At 29.1% G+C, this 21,337-nt stretch overlaps 1 protein-coding gene across 1 annotated transcript in view; it reads right to left on the reverse strand.

Moving 5' to 3' along the window:
- The window catches only part of LOC111639369 (plexin-B-like), a 163,673-nt gene that overhangs the window by 76,077 nt on the left and 66,259 nt on the right, over positions 1-21,337 (reverse strand). The window contains exons 5-10 of the mRNA XM_023385244.1: positions 19,777-19,864; positions 16,775-16,934; positions 16,592-16,647; positions 12,851-13,010; positions 10,611-10,707; positions 6,343-6,451 (exon numbers count right to left, since the gene is read on the reverse strand). Of these exons, the coding sequence (XP_023241012.1) occupies positions 6,343-6,451; positions 10,611-10,707; positions 12,851-13,010; positions 16,592-16,647; positions 16,775-16,934; positions 19,777-19,864 (670 nt within the window). The remainder of the gene's footprint in view (positions 1-6,342; positions 6,452-10,610; positions 10,708-12,850; positions 13,011-16,591; positions 16,648-16,774; positions 16,935-19,776; positions 19,865-21,337) is intronic.

Consider the following 21,337-nt stretch of genomic DNA (forward strand, 5'->3'; position numbering starts at 1 on the left):
GAAAAATAAAGTCATGTTTTAAATAAGCAAATTTCAAACTAAACATCTTAAAAATAATAGAATTAAATATATTTTGACTAAAATTAAATCATTTTTGAATATTATGTCATAATTCAATGAAAAATTCAAGTTATATTTATTGAGTTTATGATGCATTTCTGAGAATATGGGCAAGGGGTCTTGTCCTCATTTTGTCAGATCTGGAGGATCCGCTCATCTTGTCAGTGGATGGCTTCAAATACCATCAAATTCTTGGTGGGATACAAGAATTCCTAGGTCCTTCCTGTTAATGTTATGTGACCCTGCCTAAGGAACACATTAAGCCATGAGAATAATTATAAGGGTTTGAGCGGGAGAGAGCATGGACTCTTGATGAGACGTTGGCAATTATATGAAGACATAGAGGAGGCCATTAAATAAATTCAAAATCAAAGTTTTAATAAAATAAAACAAAGAAAAAGAAATATGATACAGAAGTGAGATACTAAATACTAGGGACCCATATCGCTATTAACCGAGAGAGTGAGTTTACAAACAGATTATTATTACCTCGTCAGACATTCCCTTTCTGATTCTAATGCAAGGAGGAGCAGGAAGTTCGACTTCTGGTGACGCAGGATAAGTACAGTATCTGAAGGAGAGTGATTGAGGGATCAAGGCACCTGACAGATTGTCGAGAACTGCCCCAAATGTGTGGAAATTTGCTCTTTTATCTCTAAATTCTTCCAGTCATCATCGAAGAAATACATCAGCTGACGGGAAGATCAGATGTGTCATTCAGCCAATGATGTGAGAAAATCAAGATAAGGTATAGAAAAAGGAAACAGATTCTTCTTTTTATGGAAAAAAGGGAAATTCAGTCAGTTTTTACAGGATGTTGCCTTACTTTTTGTATCTTTTATTACATTAATTTGAAAAACAATTAATAAAGCTTATTGATATTTTCTGACTTAAAAAGAGAATTTAGATTACTGTTTAGAACTATATGGATGGGGATTTTAATTCTAAACAATCTTTGAAAAAATTATTTGACCTATCCAGCTCTTCACAAATTATTTTTCTAATATGGTAAATTTCTTAGAACAGAGAGATCTTTCTATTAGCTGGAAACCTGTCCAATGGGAAAACAGATGAGGTTTTTGGTATGAAGGACATAACCTGGATAAAGTGGAAAATTAAGATTCTATTTCTGAATAAATAAGTAAACTCACTTCCAGGTATAATGGTCATTGCATGTTATGACAAACTATATTCAGAAAACAATTTCAAATCTTGTTAGAGAAGTCAGACACAAAGATACTAGTGAGACCTATAAGAAGCCAATAGAATGCAACTTCCCTGCACTGCCCTTGCCGCAGTGCTTGCCATGCCTAAAATAGTGATGTTACAAGTGGATTTGGAGAATATGCATCTCCTGCACTATGCTAAGGACCCACACCAGCTAAAGTATCTTAAAAAACTTGATATTTATAAAGCCATCCAAAAGGGAACAGCAGTTAATTATAAAGAAAAGGATTCTATCTCATCCACATGAAGAGAGTTATTTCTAACCAATGATGAATGTAACACCCTAATAGTCATATGCATATGTTATTGTGCTTCATATTTTATTTTTTAAATTAAAACATTCTATCCCAGCTTTCATCTTAGTGTTCTATATCTATATTCTTTTAATTGAAGCTGATGATGTCCATTGTATATGAATGAAAACATTAAGCCAAACAATTGTCATAATTAATTGGGTTAATCAAGTGCTATATTAATGATCAACTATTAAGTAATTTGGTACTAGAGGTAAGCATCTCTTATTAATTTTAATAATTATAATATTTATGAATTAATTTAGAATATTCAGGAAGAAAAGAATTGATCCAGAGCAAGACTTGAATCTGCAACTCTTGCTTACCATGCAGATACATTGCCAGTTACACTACTCAGACCTCCAAGCAATTCCTCACTTCCAGAGATATTTAATTATCAATATAACTATCTACGGTTATTCAAAGCACCAACTGGAAACAGTTCCTATGCCCATAGCCTATGTACTTATCTTCTATGGCACTCAGCCAACTATCACTTTACCTGGCATGGTGTATATATACATATGTAAACATCTCAAAGGCAAATTGTGATCACTTGGTTTAATATTAATACATTAGGCTTTTGGATGTTTACATATGGATGAAAACAAAGTATTAGGATTTTTAATTTTGCTAGTTTTTTGGTGTGTTGCATAACTCTGCTTAGAAAAATAAAGTCATGTGACATAATCATGTAACAGAAATTTCTTGTCATTGCACTTATAAGTGCTAAATTCAATTAAATAAAATAACTTTCTCTTTGATGATTTTTTTTATAAATATCATCATTTTTAAATGTACCTGTTTTCACTTCTTGTCAATTGTCTAGTTTATGTTGTGGTGGATTAGTTAACACTAGGGTTTCTCCAAGATCCTGGCTGTTTTTTAACCCGGGAATTCTTCTCAACCTAGGAAATCCCACAAATTTCTTAAAAATTCACTTTTTTCTTATTTTGTGTTAAAGTTGAAAAAATTTTGCAAATAGAAAGTATAATTAACCCATAAACTATCAGAATACATTTGTATTTATTAATTTTAAACCTGTTAGATTATCCAAATATTAACGACTATATGAGTTCTGAGTTATCCTTCAATGTTAAAAAATTCTTTATCCAATTGAGACTAAATAGAGAAATTATATTGATTAATAATACTATTTATCATTTTTCTAAATTATTCTGTATAAGTTGTGACATTCCCATGTCTAAATTTCATCTATTTTGTACTTGTAATAAGGCACAAGAGTTACGTAAACAATATAATCTCGAAGCTTTGAACTCCAAGAATAATGAAAATTCTATGTATCTTTTCTTCCATAGAACTAAAAGTAATACTATATACTAACTACTATATAAACTACACACAAAAATATTTTGTTACTAACCAACCAAACATATTATCTTTCTACTTACTCCTTTGTTAAATATAAATTAATTTTTAAACCTGTTTATTAGTTTTTTAAACTTTTTACTTGTTATGGCATGTCACAGATTGTTAATAATCAACATGTAGCCTATTTGTGGCAGGACTCTGAAAATTCTTTACTTGTCAGAACCTGTAATATCTTGAATAATTGTGCTGATGCTGGTCTTAATTTTTAACCATGCCCAGTAGCTTCAATAACTGCATTATGCAAGATTATGTAAATTGGGCAAGGATAAAAACGAGTACGAAGTATGCAAGTATGAAGTTTTTCTTCATAAACCTGATTATTAAAGCCAAACAAACTACTGAATTATTGAGCTATAAGCTTGATGTCGCTATTAGAGCAGCCGAGGTAGACAAATCAAGAATACTAGACAGCAAAAGAAGTACTACAATGCATCTCAAAAATGAACTAGAAATCTTCCAGGCTACGGGTGAGAAAACACATGTGATGTTCATGCGAAATGTATGCAGATCAACAAAGGAAAGATGTAACAATAACTAAACAACAACAAACAAAGTATTTTATTTTGCGTATATGAACAGGCTCTTTTGGATTCCAACTCCACAGTACTTTATTACAATACAGCGTCAAACAATACTTCGGCAGACAATCACAAAATGTACCGTTCATGACAAGTATAAATGGTGATTAAAAACTATGACTAATTCCTACATGCTAATTTAAAACTAAGGAAAAAAAGATGATGATAGGGAGTAGAGAATCTAGAAAAATAGGATACAGTAAGGAGGGGTTTTGCTGGACTTCACAGTTTTGTGTGGGATATCATATTAAACCTTTTTCTGAAAAGTCTGTCACCTTTGTCGATCTGCATACATTTCTCCTCGCACCTAGTTACTGAACTGTTTCTTATCATAACTACAATAAGCATCCAATTCTCTTCTCAAACTCTCTCGAATTCTTCAGTTGTTGCCTTTTGTGATCTGGAGCACCACATCAGTGACATAACTAGGCAGGTGAAACAGGTGCACCCGCACAGGTCCCCCTTCCAAGTGGGCCCTGTGCGGGTGCCAAAATGTATGTATTTGTTTTATTATTTTCCCAAACCTAATTAATTAAGGAGCCTAAATGCAAATTCTTGCACAGGGTACAGGAATGGTTAGTTTTGGCACTGCACCACATTCAATGTCTGTCCATCTCAGGGTCTGAGCCAAAGAATGTCCTTCCCTTATCCCATCGACCCTAGGGTCTCTTTTCTTTCATTTTTCTCCATGGTTCTAAGAATTGGTCATTCCACCAAGGGAAAAGAGTTAGAAAGGAAAGTTTTGGAAAGAAGAAAAAACAAAGAACAAAGAAGAGGACTAAAATTATACCTAAATTAATATATACAGTACACTAATATGGTGTACAGCCACACACATAACATCTGTCTTCTCTTAAATGCATTAAAGATGATTCCACCACATCAATTGAATTGGAAAGGTCATTCTCGGTAACGGGACTTTTCATTATTAAAATAAGGACTAGATTGAGTGATTGGAGTATTGACCATCTTTGCTTTTTAAAATCTTATTATAAAAATTTACAATAATATTTTGTATTATGTTTTATTTAAAAAATGAGAATTACCTTCTAAGTTAGAAGTTTGATCTAAATTCATTTTTTCTTTAAATTTTCAACTCAATTCAAAGGCATTTTTGTTGTAAACAGTTTCCAACAAACTTTAATAAATTTTTTCTATTTGTGAAAATTTCTACATAATTTAAAAGTAATTTTTTATACGTATTTTACAGAGCATTATTATTATTTTGGAGGTNTTTAAATTTTCAACTCAATTCAAACACATTTTTGTTGTAAGCAGTTTCCAACAAACTTTCATAAATTTTTTTCTATTTGTGAAAATTTCTACATAATTTAAAAGTAATTTTTTATACGTATTTTACAGAGCATTATTATTATTTTGGAGGTTGCAGGACATATTAAGTTACTTAAAAAATGAAAAATAATTATATCATTCGATTTTAAGAGTTTTTTTAAACTTAAAAATGATTATATCCTGGGATAAGAAAAAAACTGGAAAATGAGAAACCCTAGTTAACACATTTAAATTTTTAATTTAAAACTTGATTTCATTTTGTTATTGAATTTTGCTTTAGTTTAATTCTATTTGCATTTTAAATAATATTTATATGTTAAATGTAATTTTAAATTAAATTTAAGCTATTATTTGTTTCCAAAACATTCAGGTTTGTTTCATTTTCAAATTGGCCTGAGATGGGCCAAAAAAGAAATGTTTCTTGATTATAATAAATTTTAAATATACGAAAAAGCAGTTTATTTTTATTTCTTACAATATGATGCAAAGGTTTGTTCAATTTTTGAGGTGAAGTATTATCAAAGTCTCTTCTATGTGGCATGCAGAATTGTGTTCATTCTCAAAATCTGTTTGATTAATTTTGACTAAACTTTACTACTTTCCATTAGTTGTGATGAGGAATAAAAAAATGTAATAAAAAATGGGATCCCTTACTTTGTTTTCAGGATATAAGATCGTAGCATGAGCCTGCATGATGAAGTGATGCCATGTGATGTTCCATGGTCACTACTATGTCTTCTATGGGCTTATAGAATTGGGTTAGTTCTCAAAATTTAATGAGCTGATTTTTATAAAACTTTGTCACTTTCCATTAATTGTGATGAGGAATCCAAAAATGTAATGAGGGTCCATTTAAATATAAGAAATAGGAGTCTATGACTTTATTTTCAATGTACAATGTCTATGACAATGTATATTGAAAATGACAATGTCTGTGCTCTCTGGCAACTGAGTGCACCTAATGGAATTTAGGTCTAGGGGTCAAAAATAAAAACAGCATTGCATGTGCCTAATGGAAAATAGATGCAAAAATAAATACAACACAAGAACAAAACAATCAATGGAAAGTGCTTTATTCTTGGATTGCCTCTCTGTGTCAGCAAGGGCAAGGATTGTCTCTCTGTACCCAACCAGTGCAAGGATTGTGTTTCCCATAGCCAGCAGGTATTATACAAGGATTGCTTTTTCTGTGCCTAATAGGTGCAGGAATTGCTTCTTTCTATCCAGCTTTGTCTCAATTCTATTGCGATACAGCAAAGTCATGCAATCAATGTCTTAGTAAAATGAAATAATCAGTATGTGTGATGATCAAAAAGTAACTTTACCAAGTCCATAGTTTAAATAATCAAAGTCCACACTTTATATATAAGATTGTATGTTTTCATTTCAACAATTAAAATATTGTTTATGTTATATGTTTGTAAAGCTATTATATGATCACTCACATATTAAAACATCTAACTTTACAAATAAAATAAAACAAATTATTTCCTACTCACACTTTCACCAATTATTACTCTTCGTGAACATGAGGAAGCATTATTGGTACACATATTTTCATGCATACACCAACTACACGCCCAGGTACTTGTTACACATGCTTTACAGCTAAATAAATAAAAATTTATATTTACTATTAAAAAATATTTATATAAATAAAATAATAAAATAGTAGACAATATTGTACAGAAGTTATCTGAAAACATTATAATATTCTAAAATTTATTCAGTTATAAGACTAACTTTTAGTTTATAACAAATAACAACATTTTAAAAATTTTACAATATTCATAATTTAGTTTTATACTTTTCTGAAAAGTGTACTTGTAATAAACCACAATACTACAAATATCTAAGTAGTAGTACTGTGGTTTATTTAGTTTTATATTTATATTATACTATGACACTCATATTTGTCAAACAAAATAAACTGAAATTTACAAAAATAATTTTAATAAATGTTTTTAATTTTGATCATAGAATGGAACAAAAAGTAATAAAAATATGCATATTTAAAAATATATTTGTAACCATTAAACCTAGAATATATAAGATCCATGGCATGAGAATAGAAGAGAGAATATATGTTATATACTGCATATCTATATATATATATAAAAATGGACATGTATGTCCTATATTTCACTTTTTCGCCAAAACTACACATCGCACGTGAATGGTGTTTGTATGTGGTGGTAGCCCCAAGTCTCCATTCGTGCATAGGGGTGGTTGCGTCTCGATAGCTATAAGGGTGCGGGAGATATGAGGCTGAAAGTGGTTGAAAGTGGCTTTCTATTTCGAATGTTTTGTTCGAATTTGTTCGAATTAAATTCGAACATAAAATTCGAATATTGGTTCGATTATAGAACGATTGTAAACGTTCCAGAAACGTTGAAAATAGTTCGTTTGACTAAACATAAAAATTCTCTAATTAGTCTGGAAACGGGGGACCTAATTCTTGCATTCTGTGAAAACGGGTAAGATTAGCTATAATGTAATTATCTTAATCTTCACTATCGTTACTTTTTGCCCAGCAAAGCGGGTCCTTGCAGCTAGATTCTAGATTACTTAGAAAAACAGTCTTTTATATATAAAAAAAACTATATTACATACAAATAAAAACCCAGCAAAGCGGGTCCTTGCAGCTAGTATGATATATAAAAATGAGGAATGTTGTCAAAAACCGTTATTTATGGTAAAGAAAACCAAGCTTAGTTAAAAGGCAATGGAAATATACAGATGTTTCTAAAAAATATAATGACAATAGAGAATGAAGTAAAAGTCCAGCAGAATATCAATATCAGGTTCATAGAAAAAGTTTAGAAAAATGAGAAAAAAGCTAGCATGAGTCATAGGATCAAAGGAACTTTGTAATACAATTTCACTTGTAAAATAAATCTAGATTAAAAATAAATTTAAAAACTCACGCCAATGTTTGTATAACTTATGGATACAAATTCACTGAGTTCAGCGTTAATAAAGTTCCTTTAGTATTAACACAAGCACTTTCGACGAATGTATAATCGTCGTCTTCAGGTGAAAAGAACAAATTTTAACAAGACAAACGTGCAGGATGTTCCAAAGGAACAAAATATTTAAATTCAAACAGGCGTCCAGAAATTCTGTTAAGAACGTGCAACTAATTTTTGATATGTTTGAATTTTTATATTTTACGATGTTAGCAGCGCATGCGTGGAAATGCTACCGCGTTGGCGATACGATGTTAGGCGCGTTCTCGAGCAAGGCTACAACCCGTTATGGCCCAGAACGGAAATAATTAAATGCTGCAACAATCGAAGGCTTGTGTTTATCTGGGAAGCGCTTCTCACAGCTACTTCAGAAGCGTGCAATGTTCCTACCCTCAATCTACCCGGGGTGTGGATTGCCTTATATCAACGCCTAAAAAGCAAAACGCGCCTAACATCGTATCGCCAATGCGGTAGCATTTCCACGCATGCGCTACTAACATCGTAAAATATAAAAATTCAAACATATCAAAAATTAGTTGCACGTTCTTAACAGAATTTCTGGACGCCTGTTTGAATTTAAATATTTTGTTCCTTTGGAACATCCTGCACGTTTGTCTTGTTAAAATTTGTTCTTTTCACCTGAAGACGACGATTATACATTCGTCGAAAGTGCTTGTGTTAATACTAAAGGAACTTTATTAATGCTGAACTCAGTGAATCCATAAGTTAAATCTAGATTATTAGAAAATCCTAAAAAATATTCCTATTAGAAAATATTTTCCTTGTATATAAGACAACAATGATTTTATAGATCAATTGACAACCTTCATATCCTGACATAGTTTATTATTAATTTTCATTTTATATTGCATTGATTTGAAATTCTTTATATTTTAATAGTTAAAAAACATTATATTTTATTGTATATAAAATAAGTTTTTGTTTTAAGTAATTTTTCTATTTTAAAATATTTTATATAAATACCTTTTATTATTTCAATTTACTTTATTCTGAATTCTTATTCTGTAATTTTAATGATTAAACCTAAAAATATTCTAAAATTTGTAGTTCTTCTGTTAAATTGATAATAGAGAAAAAAAATCTTTAATTCTTTTTTACTTGTAATAGTTAGAAATAATGTTTTAATTGATAACTAGTTGAGCTTATTATGCAATCAGAATTTATCTGGGATTTTATAATAGTGAATTCATGATTATTAACATATATATAAGTTCAGTAGAAGCACATTCTACGTAGGTTGCTACATACAAACATTCCACCAATAAATGTCTATCAATTGCTATCCTCCAATCATTGACAACTATATAAAGTTTATAATCTGTTCCAAACACATATGATTCAATGTTTAGAACACTAGCCTGAGGATGTCATTTTTAAGATGGATGAAAACATTTGCTTCTCAAAGTGAGTAGTTCTTTTCTATTGCTGGTTCTTTAGTTTGTGAAGTAGTGGATCTCAGATTAAGAGATCAAGTTGTTGCTTCAATGTAGATCCATTTCTTGTTGAATTGGTTGCCTCTAATAGAAATAGAATATATCCCAGATGAATTTTGCCTGCTTATAGGGTCTTTGGCATTTTGTAATAAAGAGAATACAGTTGGATTTCTCTTATGGACAACATTCTACATCAGAGCAACAGCTTGATTTCTTAACATGAGTGTCAAGGATTGTTCTGTCCAAAAGGGCCTGCTGACCACAGCAGTGGCAACATTTGTAACCAAAAATAATATATGGGTACTTCTCAATAAAACTAGTGTAATACACCTAATTAGGAACTGGACCAATCTGAAACATCTGGCAAAATTTACAAAGCTATTCACTATTGAATTCACCATTATAAAATCCCAAATAAAGTTTGATTGCATAATAAGCTCAACTAATCATACCTTGGAATATTGGAACATTAAAAAATACAAAAAAATTTGGGGGATTTTTTCTGTATGTATGGATATGTTAGTTTATGTGGGGGGCACGATTTTCTTTACTGGATTTCATGGGATTGATGCTATTAACTTTTAGCAGATCAAGGGGTGAGGAAATAGAAGGGGTCATGTGTCTTATCCCAAGTAAGGTCAAAGTTAATGAAGATTTTATTCATTATCATCATTTACAACTTTTTATAAAACTCATCCCTATCTTCAAACTTAAGCTTTTTGCCATTTTATAATAATTAAATATATAAAAAGTTTATAAATAAAATATCACAACAGATGGCAGCACCAAAATTTTAGTTGTTGCCAAGAAAGTTAAGCAGCTTGTTACTGGATTTTTTTAGAGTAATTTTAACTTTAGTTGAGAGTTTTCTTACAAATATTGTGAAGAAAGAAGGAATTGGAAAAATCAAAAACAGATTTTAAGATATTAAGTTATGAAATCAAATTAAAAAAGTACAGCTTATAAATATTTTTACAAACCAAATTACAATATTTTAATATTAAAATTTATCAAAATATTTTTAATGTTGCTTGTAAAATATTAAATTATTTCAATATTAATATAAAAAATGTATTAAATGCTAAATTCAGAAACAGAAATTTGAAACAAAGAAAATTAATTAACTTAATATATAAAAAGTTTTTGATTAAACAAGAAAACAAGTTTAAATTATGTAATAAAATTTCAAATCAATTTCTTGATACTGTAAAATTAAAACAATGGAAAATAAACAGAATACTATAAATTTAAATTTTTAAGAAGCTTTTAGCACATTAAAATCTGAAAATGTTTTACGATAGCTATATTTATAATCCTTAATCTATATAATAATATAAAACTTACGTTTTATGAACAGCACAATCATAATATACAAATGGGCGATGAATGAAATCTGTTTCTGTTTCACTTGATCTAACAGCAAGATTTACAATAACATGATCTGAAATAAATTTTGGTTTAACATAAATTTCACAACAGATAAGACAAAAATAATTTATTAATAATTTTATAATTATGTTTTAAATCTATATTAAAAATATTTTTAAAGTATATGTTTTAATACATATGAAAAAAATAAATTTTTCTTCATAAAAATGAATTTTTTCTACCAGAAAGAAAAACAACATATTGTGGAAAGTTATAAAGGAGAACAGAAAAGGATTAAAATGATGAATGCTAGTAATCCTTTCTTTTTGAATTCTGAAGATTCCATTGAACACATACAACTAAATATTATCCTAGGTTGAATTTCTATCAAATATAAGTATAGGAGTATGTCTTGTTTTAAATACATTTAATTTTTCCATTTAAATAATGATTGCTGTTTTCTATAAAGAAATCAAAATCTTACATCATTTTATATACATAATACTTTTAGTTTAGAAATTAATTTTTTCAATTAAAATAATAATTGTTGTACATTTTATTGAATATTATTCAGATTTTGTTTTCATAATAATATTCATAGAGTTAAATAATATTCAATTTCATACTATTTGTTACAGTCAAGTCCTAAATGTATTTGAATCCAGAAAATGGTTTTAGGTAATTAAATGATGCCTTTAACTTTGGTCATTGGAACATTTACATTAATTCTGCTCATTTAAAAATTATAAGATAAATGACGTTGAAAAAGATTTTCAAGGACAAAAAAGTCCTAGCCAATTCTCCATACATGACTTCCTATGTAACTACATCAGCAAAATTATATATTCAGTACTTTTGGAATAGAGTGCACGGGACTTTTGATTCACCCTGTATATATACAGGGTGATTATAATTAAAGTTCTGATTTTACAATAGTCTGAAATAAGAACCACTGGTCAGAATGACTTGACATTTTGCATGAATATCCATCCGTGAATTAATGGAATTTTGTTTGGTGGAAAAAAAAAAATTAATTCAAAAATTTGCTGCTATGGGGACAATTTGTGCTTTATTTCAATGGAAAGCAGAGCCGCCACTACTAAATGAATATTTGCTCAGGGTGGTAAATTTTCATAAATTTTCATGAGTGAAAATTTATGAAACCATTGTAGTAATGTAAATGAAATTAAACTATTTTAAATAAAATTAAAATTTAAAAACATTCAAAAATTTCTTCACACTTCTAATAGGTATGACATTTTAAAACAATTTTTCTTTTTCATTTTAAGTATAAGGGATAAAGGATAAGGGTGTCAAATGCACTTCTTGCCCTGGACAGCATAAACTTAGCACTGACTCAGGTGGAAAGCAATACAAAAGTAAAAAACATTTAAGGGTGATGTAATAAAAGTGTTCAGTATGCTGTCCTTCATATTGATACCAGCTGATATCACAAAAAAGCATGACCTGAGTATTTTTGTAGAGATGATGTGGATACGATGCTTGATGCTGACATTCAGAGTTCCACTAAATTTGTAATATGTCTATTAAACATTCTTTAGATGTCCCCAAAGTCAAAAATCACTTTGGTTCAGGTCTGGTAAATGTGCTGGCCATGTTACAAGAAAATGGCAGCTGATTATTCTGTTATTTCCAAAATGTCTGCGAAGTATCAGCTTCACTGGTGTTTGTGATATTGCAAATGTTTGTGATGTGCACATGTCATATATAAGTAATTTGAATCTTTTGATACAGCCAATATACATCACAGGTCTCCTAAGTGGCAAATTTTTGAACTAAATTTTTTTTCAAATAAAATTCCATTGCTTCACAGATATTCATGCAAAATGTCAAGTCATTTACCATAATATTTCTAAATTGGCAAAATCCATTTTACAATGCTTCTGATTAATAAAATAGATTTTACTAATTTAAGGAAGGTTATAGTTTGAGTTCTTACTTATTTACACTTAATCTGTTATCTTTGAGAATATACTATATGTGCACATAATATTTTATACTGACAGAAATACCAATGGATTTTTAATTGTTCTTCTTTTGTATGACCATTTGTTCAAACTTGGTATCTCTGAATATAACTGTGATAATTATAATTTAAACAAATAATTGGACAATTATTATTTGGTTTTCATATTAGTGATATATTTTTAAGATTTTTATTATTATTTTTTGAAATATTTTAAGAATTTATATACCTTCAATTGAAGGAATACTAGGTCTTGCAGTAACTAATGGTGTCATACAAGCTAATCCACTATGAGTTACACGAGCTTGAATTGGGGCACTATCTCCAAAAACACAAAGGTAATGTGCACCATAAGGAAGCTGAGGCAACTGATTAATTACTAATTCAACCTGAAACATAAATATTCATTTTTAGTTCATTTTAAATAAATTATAATATATTTTTATTGTGGAATAAAAACTCTAACATATTTTTCAAGACTTTAAGAGCACACGACTAAAAGAAGTCACTTAATAATTTGTAAACATTTATATATTAATTATCATCATCATCATCATTTTCATNGGTTCTTTAGTTTGTGAAGTAGTGGATCTCAGATTAAGAGATCAAGTTGTTGCTTCAATGTAGATCCATTTCTTGTTGAATTGGTTGCCTCTAATAGAAATAGAATATATCCCAGATGAATTTTGCCTGCTTATAGGGTCTTTGGCATTTTGTAATAAAGAGAATACAGTTGGATTTCTCTTATGGACAACATTCTACATCAGAGCAACAGCTTGATTTCTTAACATGAGTGTCAAGGATTGTTCTGTCCAAAAGGGCCTGCTGACCACAGCAGTGGCAACATTTGTAACCAAAAATAATATATGGGTACTTCTCAATAAAACTAGTGTAATACACCTAATTAGGAACTGGACCAATCTGAAACATCTGGCAAAATTTACAAAGCTATTCACTATTGAATTCACCATTATAAAATCCCAAATAAAGTTTGATTGCATAATAAGCTCAACTAATCATACCTTGGAATATTGGAACATTAAAAAATACAAAAAAATTTGGGGGATTTTTTCTGTATGTATGGATATGTTAGTTTATGTGGGGGGCACGATTTTCTTTACTGGATTTCATGGGATTGATGCTATTAACTTTTAGCAGATCAAGGGGTGAGGAAATAGAAGGGGTCGTGTGTCTCATCCCAAGTAAGGTCAAAGTTAATGAAGATTTTATTCATTATCATCATTTACAACTTTTTATAAAACTCATCCCTATCTTCAAACTTAAGCTTTTTGCCATTTTATAATAATTAAATATATAAAAAGTTTATAAATAAAATATCACAACAGATGGCAGCACCAAAATTTTAGTTGTTGCCAAGAAAGTTAAGCAGCTTGTTACTGGATTTTTTTAGAGTAATTTTAACTTTAGTTGAGAGTTTTCTTACAAATATTGTGAAGAAAGAAGGAATTGGAAAAATCAAAAACAGATTTTAAGATATTAAGTTATGAAATCAAATTAAAAAAGTACAGCTTATAAATATTTTTACAAACCAAATTACAATATTTTAATATTAAAATTTATCAAAATATTTTTAATGTTGCTTGTAAAATATTAAATTATTTCAATATTAATATAAAAAATGTATTAAATGCTAAATTCAGAAACAGAAATTTGAAACAAAGAAAATTAATTAACTTAATATATAAAAAGTTTTTGATTAAACAAGAAAACAAGTTTAAATTATGTAATAAAATTTCAAATCAATTTCTTGATACTGTAAAATTAAAACAATGGAAAATAAACAGAATACTATAAATTTAAATTTTTAAGAAGCTTTTAGCACATTAAAATCTGAAAATGTTTTACGATAGCTATATTTATAATCCTTAATCTATATAATAATATAAAACTTACGTTTTATGAACAGCACAATCATAATATACAAATGGGCGATGAATGAAATCTGTTTCTGTTTCACTTGATCTAACAGCAAGATTTACAATAACATGATCTGAAATAAATTTTGGTTTAACATAAATTTCACAACAGATAAGACAAAAATAATTTATTAATAATTTTATAATTATGTTTTAAATCTATATTAAAAATATTTTTAAAGTATATGTTTTAATACATATGAAAAAAATAAATTTTTCTTCATAAAAATGAATTTTTTCTACCAGAAAGAAAAACAACATATTGTGGAAAGTTATAAAGGAGAACAGAAAAGGATTAAAATGATGAATGCTAGTAATCCTTTCTTTTTGAATTCTGAAGATTCCATTGAACACATACAACTAAATATTATCCTAGGTTGAATTTCTATCAAATATAAGTATAGGAGTATGTCTTGTTTTAAATACATTTAATTTTTCCATTTAAATAATGATTGCTGTTTTCTATAAAGAAATCAAAATCTTACATCATTTTATATACATAATACTTTTAGTTTAGAAATTAATTTTTTCAATTAAAATAATAATTGTTGTACATTTTATTGAATATTATTCAGATTTTGTTTTCATAATAATATTCATAGAGTTAAATAATATTCAATTTCATACTATTTGTTACAGTCAAGTCCTAAATGTATTTGAATCCAGAAAATGGTTTTAGGTAATTAAATGATGCCTTTAACTTTGGTCATTGGAACATTTACATTAATTCTGCTCATTTAAAAATTATAAGATAAATGACGTTGAAAAAGATTTTCAAGGACAAAAAAGTCCTAGCCAATTCTCCATACATGACTTCCTATGTAACTACATCAGCAAAATTATATATTCAGTACTTTTGGAATAGAGTGCACGGGACTTTTGATTCACCCTGTATATATACAGGGTGATTATAATTAAAGTTCTGATTTTACAATAGTCTGAAATAAGAACCACTGGTCAGAATGACTTGACATTTTGCATGAATATCCATCCGTGAATTAATGGAATTTTGTTTGGTGGAAAAAAAAAATTAATTCAAAAATTTGCTGCTATGGGGACAATTTGTGCTTTATTTCAATGGAAAGCAGAGCCGCCACTACTAAATGAATATTTGCTCAGGGTGGTAAATTTTCATAAATTTTCATGAGTGAAAATTTATGAAACCATTGTAGTAATGTAAATGAAATTAAACTATTTTAAATAAAATTAAAATTTAAAAACATTCAAAAATTTCTTCCCACTTCTAATAGGTATGACATTTTAAAACAATTTTTCTTTTTCATTTTAAGTATAAGGGATAAAGGATAAGGGTGTCAAATGCACTTCTTGCCCTGGACAGCATAAACTTAGCACTGACTCAGGTGGAAAGCAATACAAAAGTAAAAAACATTTAAGGGTGATGTAATAAAAGTGTTCAGTATGCTGTCCTTCATATTGATACCAGCTGATATCACAAAAAAGCATGACCTGAGTATTTTTGTAGAGATGATGTGGATACGATGCTTGATGCTGACATTCAGAGTTCCACTAAATTTGTAATATGTCTATTAAACATTCTTTAGATGTCCCCAAAGTCAAAAATCACTTTGGTTCAGGTCTGGTAAATGTGCTGGCCATGTTACAAGAAAATGGCAGCTGATTATTCTGTTATTTCCAAAATGTCTGCGAAGTATCAGCTTCACTGGTGTTTGTGATATTGCAAATGTTTGTGATGTGCACATGTCATATATAAGTAATTTGAATCTTTTGATACAGCCAATATACATCACAGGTCTCCTAAGTGGCAAATTTTTGAACTAAATTTTTTTTCAAATAAAATTCCATTGCTTCACGGATATTCATGCAAAATGTCAAGTCATTTACCATAATATTTCTAAATTGGCAAAATCCATTTTACAATGCTTCTGATTAATAAAATAGATTTTACTAATTTAAGGAAGGTTATAGTTTGAGTTCTTACTTATTTACACTTAATCTGTTATCTTTGAGAATATACTATATGTGCACATAATATTTTATACTGACAGAAATACCAATGGATTTTTAATTGTTCTTCTTTTGTATGACCATTTGTTCAAACTTGGTATCTCTGAATATAACTGTGATAATTATAATTTAAACAAATAATTGGACAATTATTATTTGGTTTTCATATTAGTGATATATTTTTAAGATTTTTATTATTATTTTTTGAAATATTTTAAGAATTTATATACCTTCAATTGAAGGAATACTAGGTCTTGCAGTAACTAATGGTGTCATACAAGCTAATCCACTATGAGTTACACGAGCTTGAATTGGGGCACTATCTCCAAAAACACAAAGGTAATGTGCACCATAAGGAAGCTGAGGCAACTGATTAATTACTAATTCAACCTGAAACATAAATATTCATTTTTAGTTCATTTTAAATAAATTATAATATATTTTTATTGTGGAATAAAAACTCTAACATATTTTTCAAGACTTTAAGAGCACACGACTAAAAGAAGTCACTTAATAATTTGTAAACATTTATATATTAATTATCATCATCATCATCATTTTCATATATATATATATATATAAAATGAAATGAAAAAGTGTAATATATTAAATTAAAAATCTAAAAAGTTTATCAAAAAGAATTCTGTAGATCTAATTAAAAATGTTAATTTCAATAAATTTTACTGAATTTCTTCCTCTCCCACAAAGGGATATAACAACTTTAGAATTAAAATATGACTTAAAAAGAAATGAATTTCTACAAACTTCAGTTCCAAATAGACAGCCCAAATATATATTCAGATAGTAAACATTAAAACTATGGGTACGGTTGCTGAGGTAGGACAAAGTTGTACCTCTATTTGATCTGCAACAGTTTGATGAAAACTACCCACTGATCAGTGGATGGCTTATTGAAGTTTTCTATCCCAGAAAGTCAAGATTCGTCAGGTCGAGTGGAGGAGGTGAGAGGGGTCGTCGGTAAAGTGTCAGCAATACCCGAATTAAAGACACCATTTACAATAAAAACAAGAAGTTATTAGACGATAACATAACAACATAGCTACATTGAACTTATCTCGAGCATACACATGGAATTGGAGGGAAGCACGCTGAGAGAGAGTTTACATTAATGGATGTCATACCTCTACGAGTGGGAATCAGACAAGTTTGGGTTGTTGGGTTGAGGAATGGATAGCAGCAATGAGGATCGGCACGGGTTCTCAGCAATAACTGTCAGCAATGCTGCTTCGAGAATCGACGGTGATGAGGGATCACTGGTCACGAATGGTGATGACGGACCTGAACGCTGACGGCGATGTCTGACCCCCTTTTTCCATCGTCACCCCTCTTTTATACCTTTCGTCACGTTACTGTTTTTCGCCAATTACCGATTTTTTTGGATAAGTTCCTCGTGATTCATTTTTTGGTTACTGAGAGATAGGAAATGGGAACATCCTTTTCCAAAAAATTTCAAAAAAGGAAAAATAGAGCTTTTCTTTGTTTAAAAATTTTAATGTTGTCGTGTAATTTTATTTGGTTCGAGCCTCACAAAACTATACACCATTCTTTCTCAAAGTGGGCAATAATGCCCCCTTGTTGGCACTGGAGGCTTTCAGGGGGGCAGTAGAAGGCTCAGTGATTAAATATGAGTTTTATTTCTTCTCATTGAAACTTTCTTTTATCTCAGAAATAGGATATGGATCACACCCTATCTATCCTAACCATATAATAATGCATGTTTAAACATTATATTTGCAATAACTGTTTTTAAGATACACAACAGATGGTAATGTAAAAAGGTAAGTTAAAAAATATGGGGCACTAGATTTTTTTTAATCTCAAAGTGGTCGGTGGTTGAAATAAATTTGAGAACCTGTGCTATACACAAAATACCACAAGATCAAATAATAAAAAAAAACTTTTTTATTCCTTTTACTGGTTTTCCTGATATTTTCTGTGTAGTTTTATTTTAAACAATCAGTTTTTTCCTTTGGTGAATGTAGTAAGCATTATAATATTATATATCATGTTAGACAATAAAAACAAGATAAATTTATCACAATTGTTTAATCATGAAATAAAAATCTTCATAATTAATGTTTTAATATAGATAATTTAAGAAAATAATATAAACCATATAGAAGATTTTATACAAAATATTATCTTTTGTCAATGATTTAATGTTTTTAATCGAAATATATGCAGCAATAATCATGTTGCAGACAGAGAGAAATAAGTAAACAACAATTCAAATCAATGTGCATGCTTGTCTGCACAGTACATAAATTCTTGTGTGGCAACAATTTGAGCAGTGTGCGACTATGCATCTTAGAGGGAACAATGATGTATACACTACATTCNATACAAAATATGAGAATTTTAATTTAATGATATTGTAAATTCTATGTACAAAAATTCAAAAAGCTTAAAGATAAAAGATATTTTTCATGAACGAAAACAACAATTTATGGAGAACCCAAAAGGTACTTACAAAGTTTAATGCTCTATTAAATGGTAGGCACCAAAAGTTTCTGGCCTAACTATATTTTATACATGATAGGAATAAAATAAAAATAGTATCAGATAGTGCCATCTGTATGTGGACTAATAAAAGAGTTCTTTCTGCCAATTTGCATAAGTTGCTTGGAACATTCATTTTAGTTAGACTTGGTGCATTAATTTGCATAATATTTATCTCTTGTAAGACAATGCACCAGTGCACATGGCTGCCATTGCCAAGGCTATTGTGAAGGAGTGTGGGTTTGAGGAGCTTGACCATTCACCCTACAGCCTGAAACTAGCTCCTAGTGATTATTATCTGTTTCCAAAACTCGTTCCAAAACTTTTTAAGTGAAGAGTTGCAGGAGGTAGTTTATAAGTATTTTGCAGACAAAACAGAATTATTTTTTCAAGGATATCAAAATGTTAAATCCAAGATGTAATAAGGGTGTTGAACTACAAGGAGACTATATTGAAAAATGACAGCATTGTTTTATACCTATAAAATCAAAAACATAGGCCAGAAACTTTTGGCACCTACCTTGTAGAATTAAACAATGAGTCATACAAATCTATAAGGAGTCAAGTCCAAATTTTACTTTTATTTTTGGGATTTTTATTTAGTTTTCTTTATTATTTGTTTTGGGGATGTTTTATTTTGTTAAGAGACAAAAGCTCCACTGAACCACCAACTGAAAAAGACAAATATAAATGCAAAAAATAATACTCTAACCATGACTGACACCCATACTGCTGATGCTTCTAATCTACCCTGGCATCTCAGATTGAGTGATTTCCATATAGGAATTAAAGAATGGTCTCTTAACCCCAATTTTAATTGATTCTATAAATCAGAATTAATTTTTTGAAAATATTGGTAAAGACAAATGTCTAAAGGATTGCAAAAGAAAAAACTGACAACTATCAGTATAAATATGTAAATGAGTTGGAGTGGCATAGCTGTTTTTTACATCACATCAGAAAGTATAAAAGACCTGACAAGACCGAAGAAATACGAAGTGAAGTTCCTGAGCAAGTGCAATTCATGAGCAACAATTTTGAGGCAATTGTTTTTTCCCTCCTTTAGTATGATGGATAGGAGAGTTAGATCGTAAGACTTTTTTTGTGAATCTTGTAAATAGTTTTTCTTATTTATTGGAATTTTGTGAAGATAGTTCTAAAGTAATTTAAAGTTAATTTTAAGTTCCCAAGTGTTGGGAAAGTTTTATACATACTTGGTGTTTTTGGTTTTGGTTAGATAAAGTATCATTAAATTTTATAACTTGTACAGTTCATTTTTTTTCTAACTGATTTCATATTTATTACTATTAACTATTGTATATAGTTGGACATAAATTAATAAATCTAATTCTTTTTATTATTTTTTGACATATAGTCAAGTATTTATTTTGAACTTTTCATACATTAACTGATTGTTCCTTTTGATCAAATTTGTTCATTTTTTTGCTCATTTAAAAGTCAAGATCTGGCACCGACTGACCCTCATTTTCATTTTTGCTGGAGTCAGAAAATTACCTAGCATGCAGCATGTACCAGATCTGGGCTTCAAAAACATTAGACATTACAATCTTACTCAGATATTATTTAAATTAACATTTGAAACTATTTATATTACAATGCATTCAAAATGTATGTTCTCAGTTTCAATGAATTCTGAATTATGGAAATGAAATTAACTGATCAACTTATTCAGCAGATTTGAATCCTTGAGACTCCTTTTTGCAAAGATATTTCAAGGTTAGAGTGCACCAAATGAATCCAAATATTTAAAAGAAGCTCAAGTCATCTACTAAAATGATAGCGAAACAAAAGTTTTACAAAGTTCTTTAACGTGTAATAGGAAATTTTGTGATAAAATTACGAAAGATCAAGATTGAAACTGAAGGTAAACATATTGAATATACTGTAATGTAAATGTTCTGATTTGAATGATATTTGATCAAAATTTATGTACTCATTGTTTAGGTGTAATAAAGTATTAAACTTGGCAGATATCTTTTGGGCCACCGTATAAAGAGAAATTAAGTAATCAAACTCATATTTTTTATTGAGTTATTCCAATAAACAACTATTAGGTAAAAAATTATGAGAAAAACAAATTAAAATTTTTTTTTATATTGTTGAGTTTATTTAAGTTTATTTGTTTAAACTGTTACAATGTAATAATTATTTATGATAATGCAACTTAAATGATATTTTATTAATATTAATAAATCTATTATTTAATGTAATGTTGATATTGCTTACAGAAAAAGCTTTGCATTTCTTCTATC

The sequence above is a fragment of the Centruroides sculpturatus genome, unplaced genomic scaffold (assembly GCF_000671375.1).
Source record: "Centruroides sculpturatus isolate CEXI.00-Female unplaced genomic scaffold, Cexi_2.0 scaffold213, whole genome shotgun sequence".
Lineage (NCBI taxonomy): Eukaryota > Metazoa > Arthropoda > Arachnida > Scorpiones > Buthidae > Centruroides > Centruroides sculpturatus.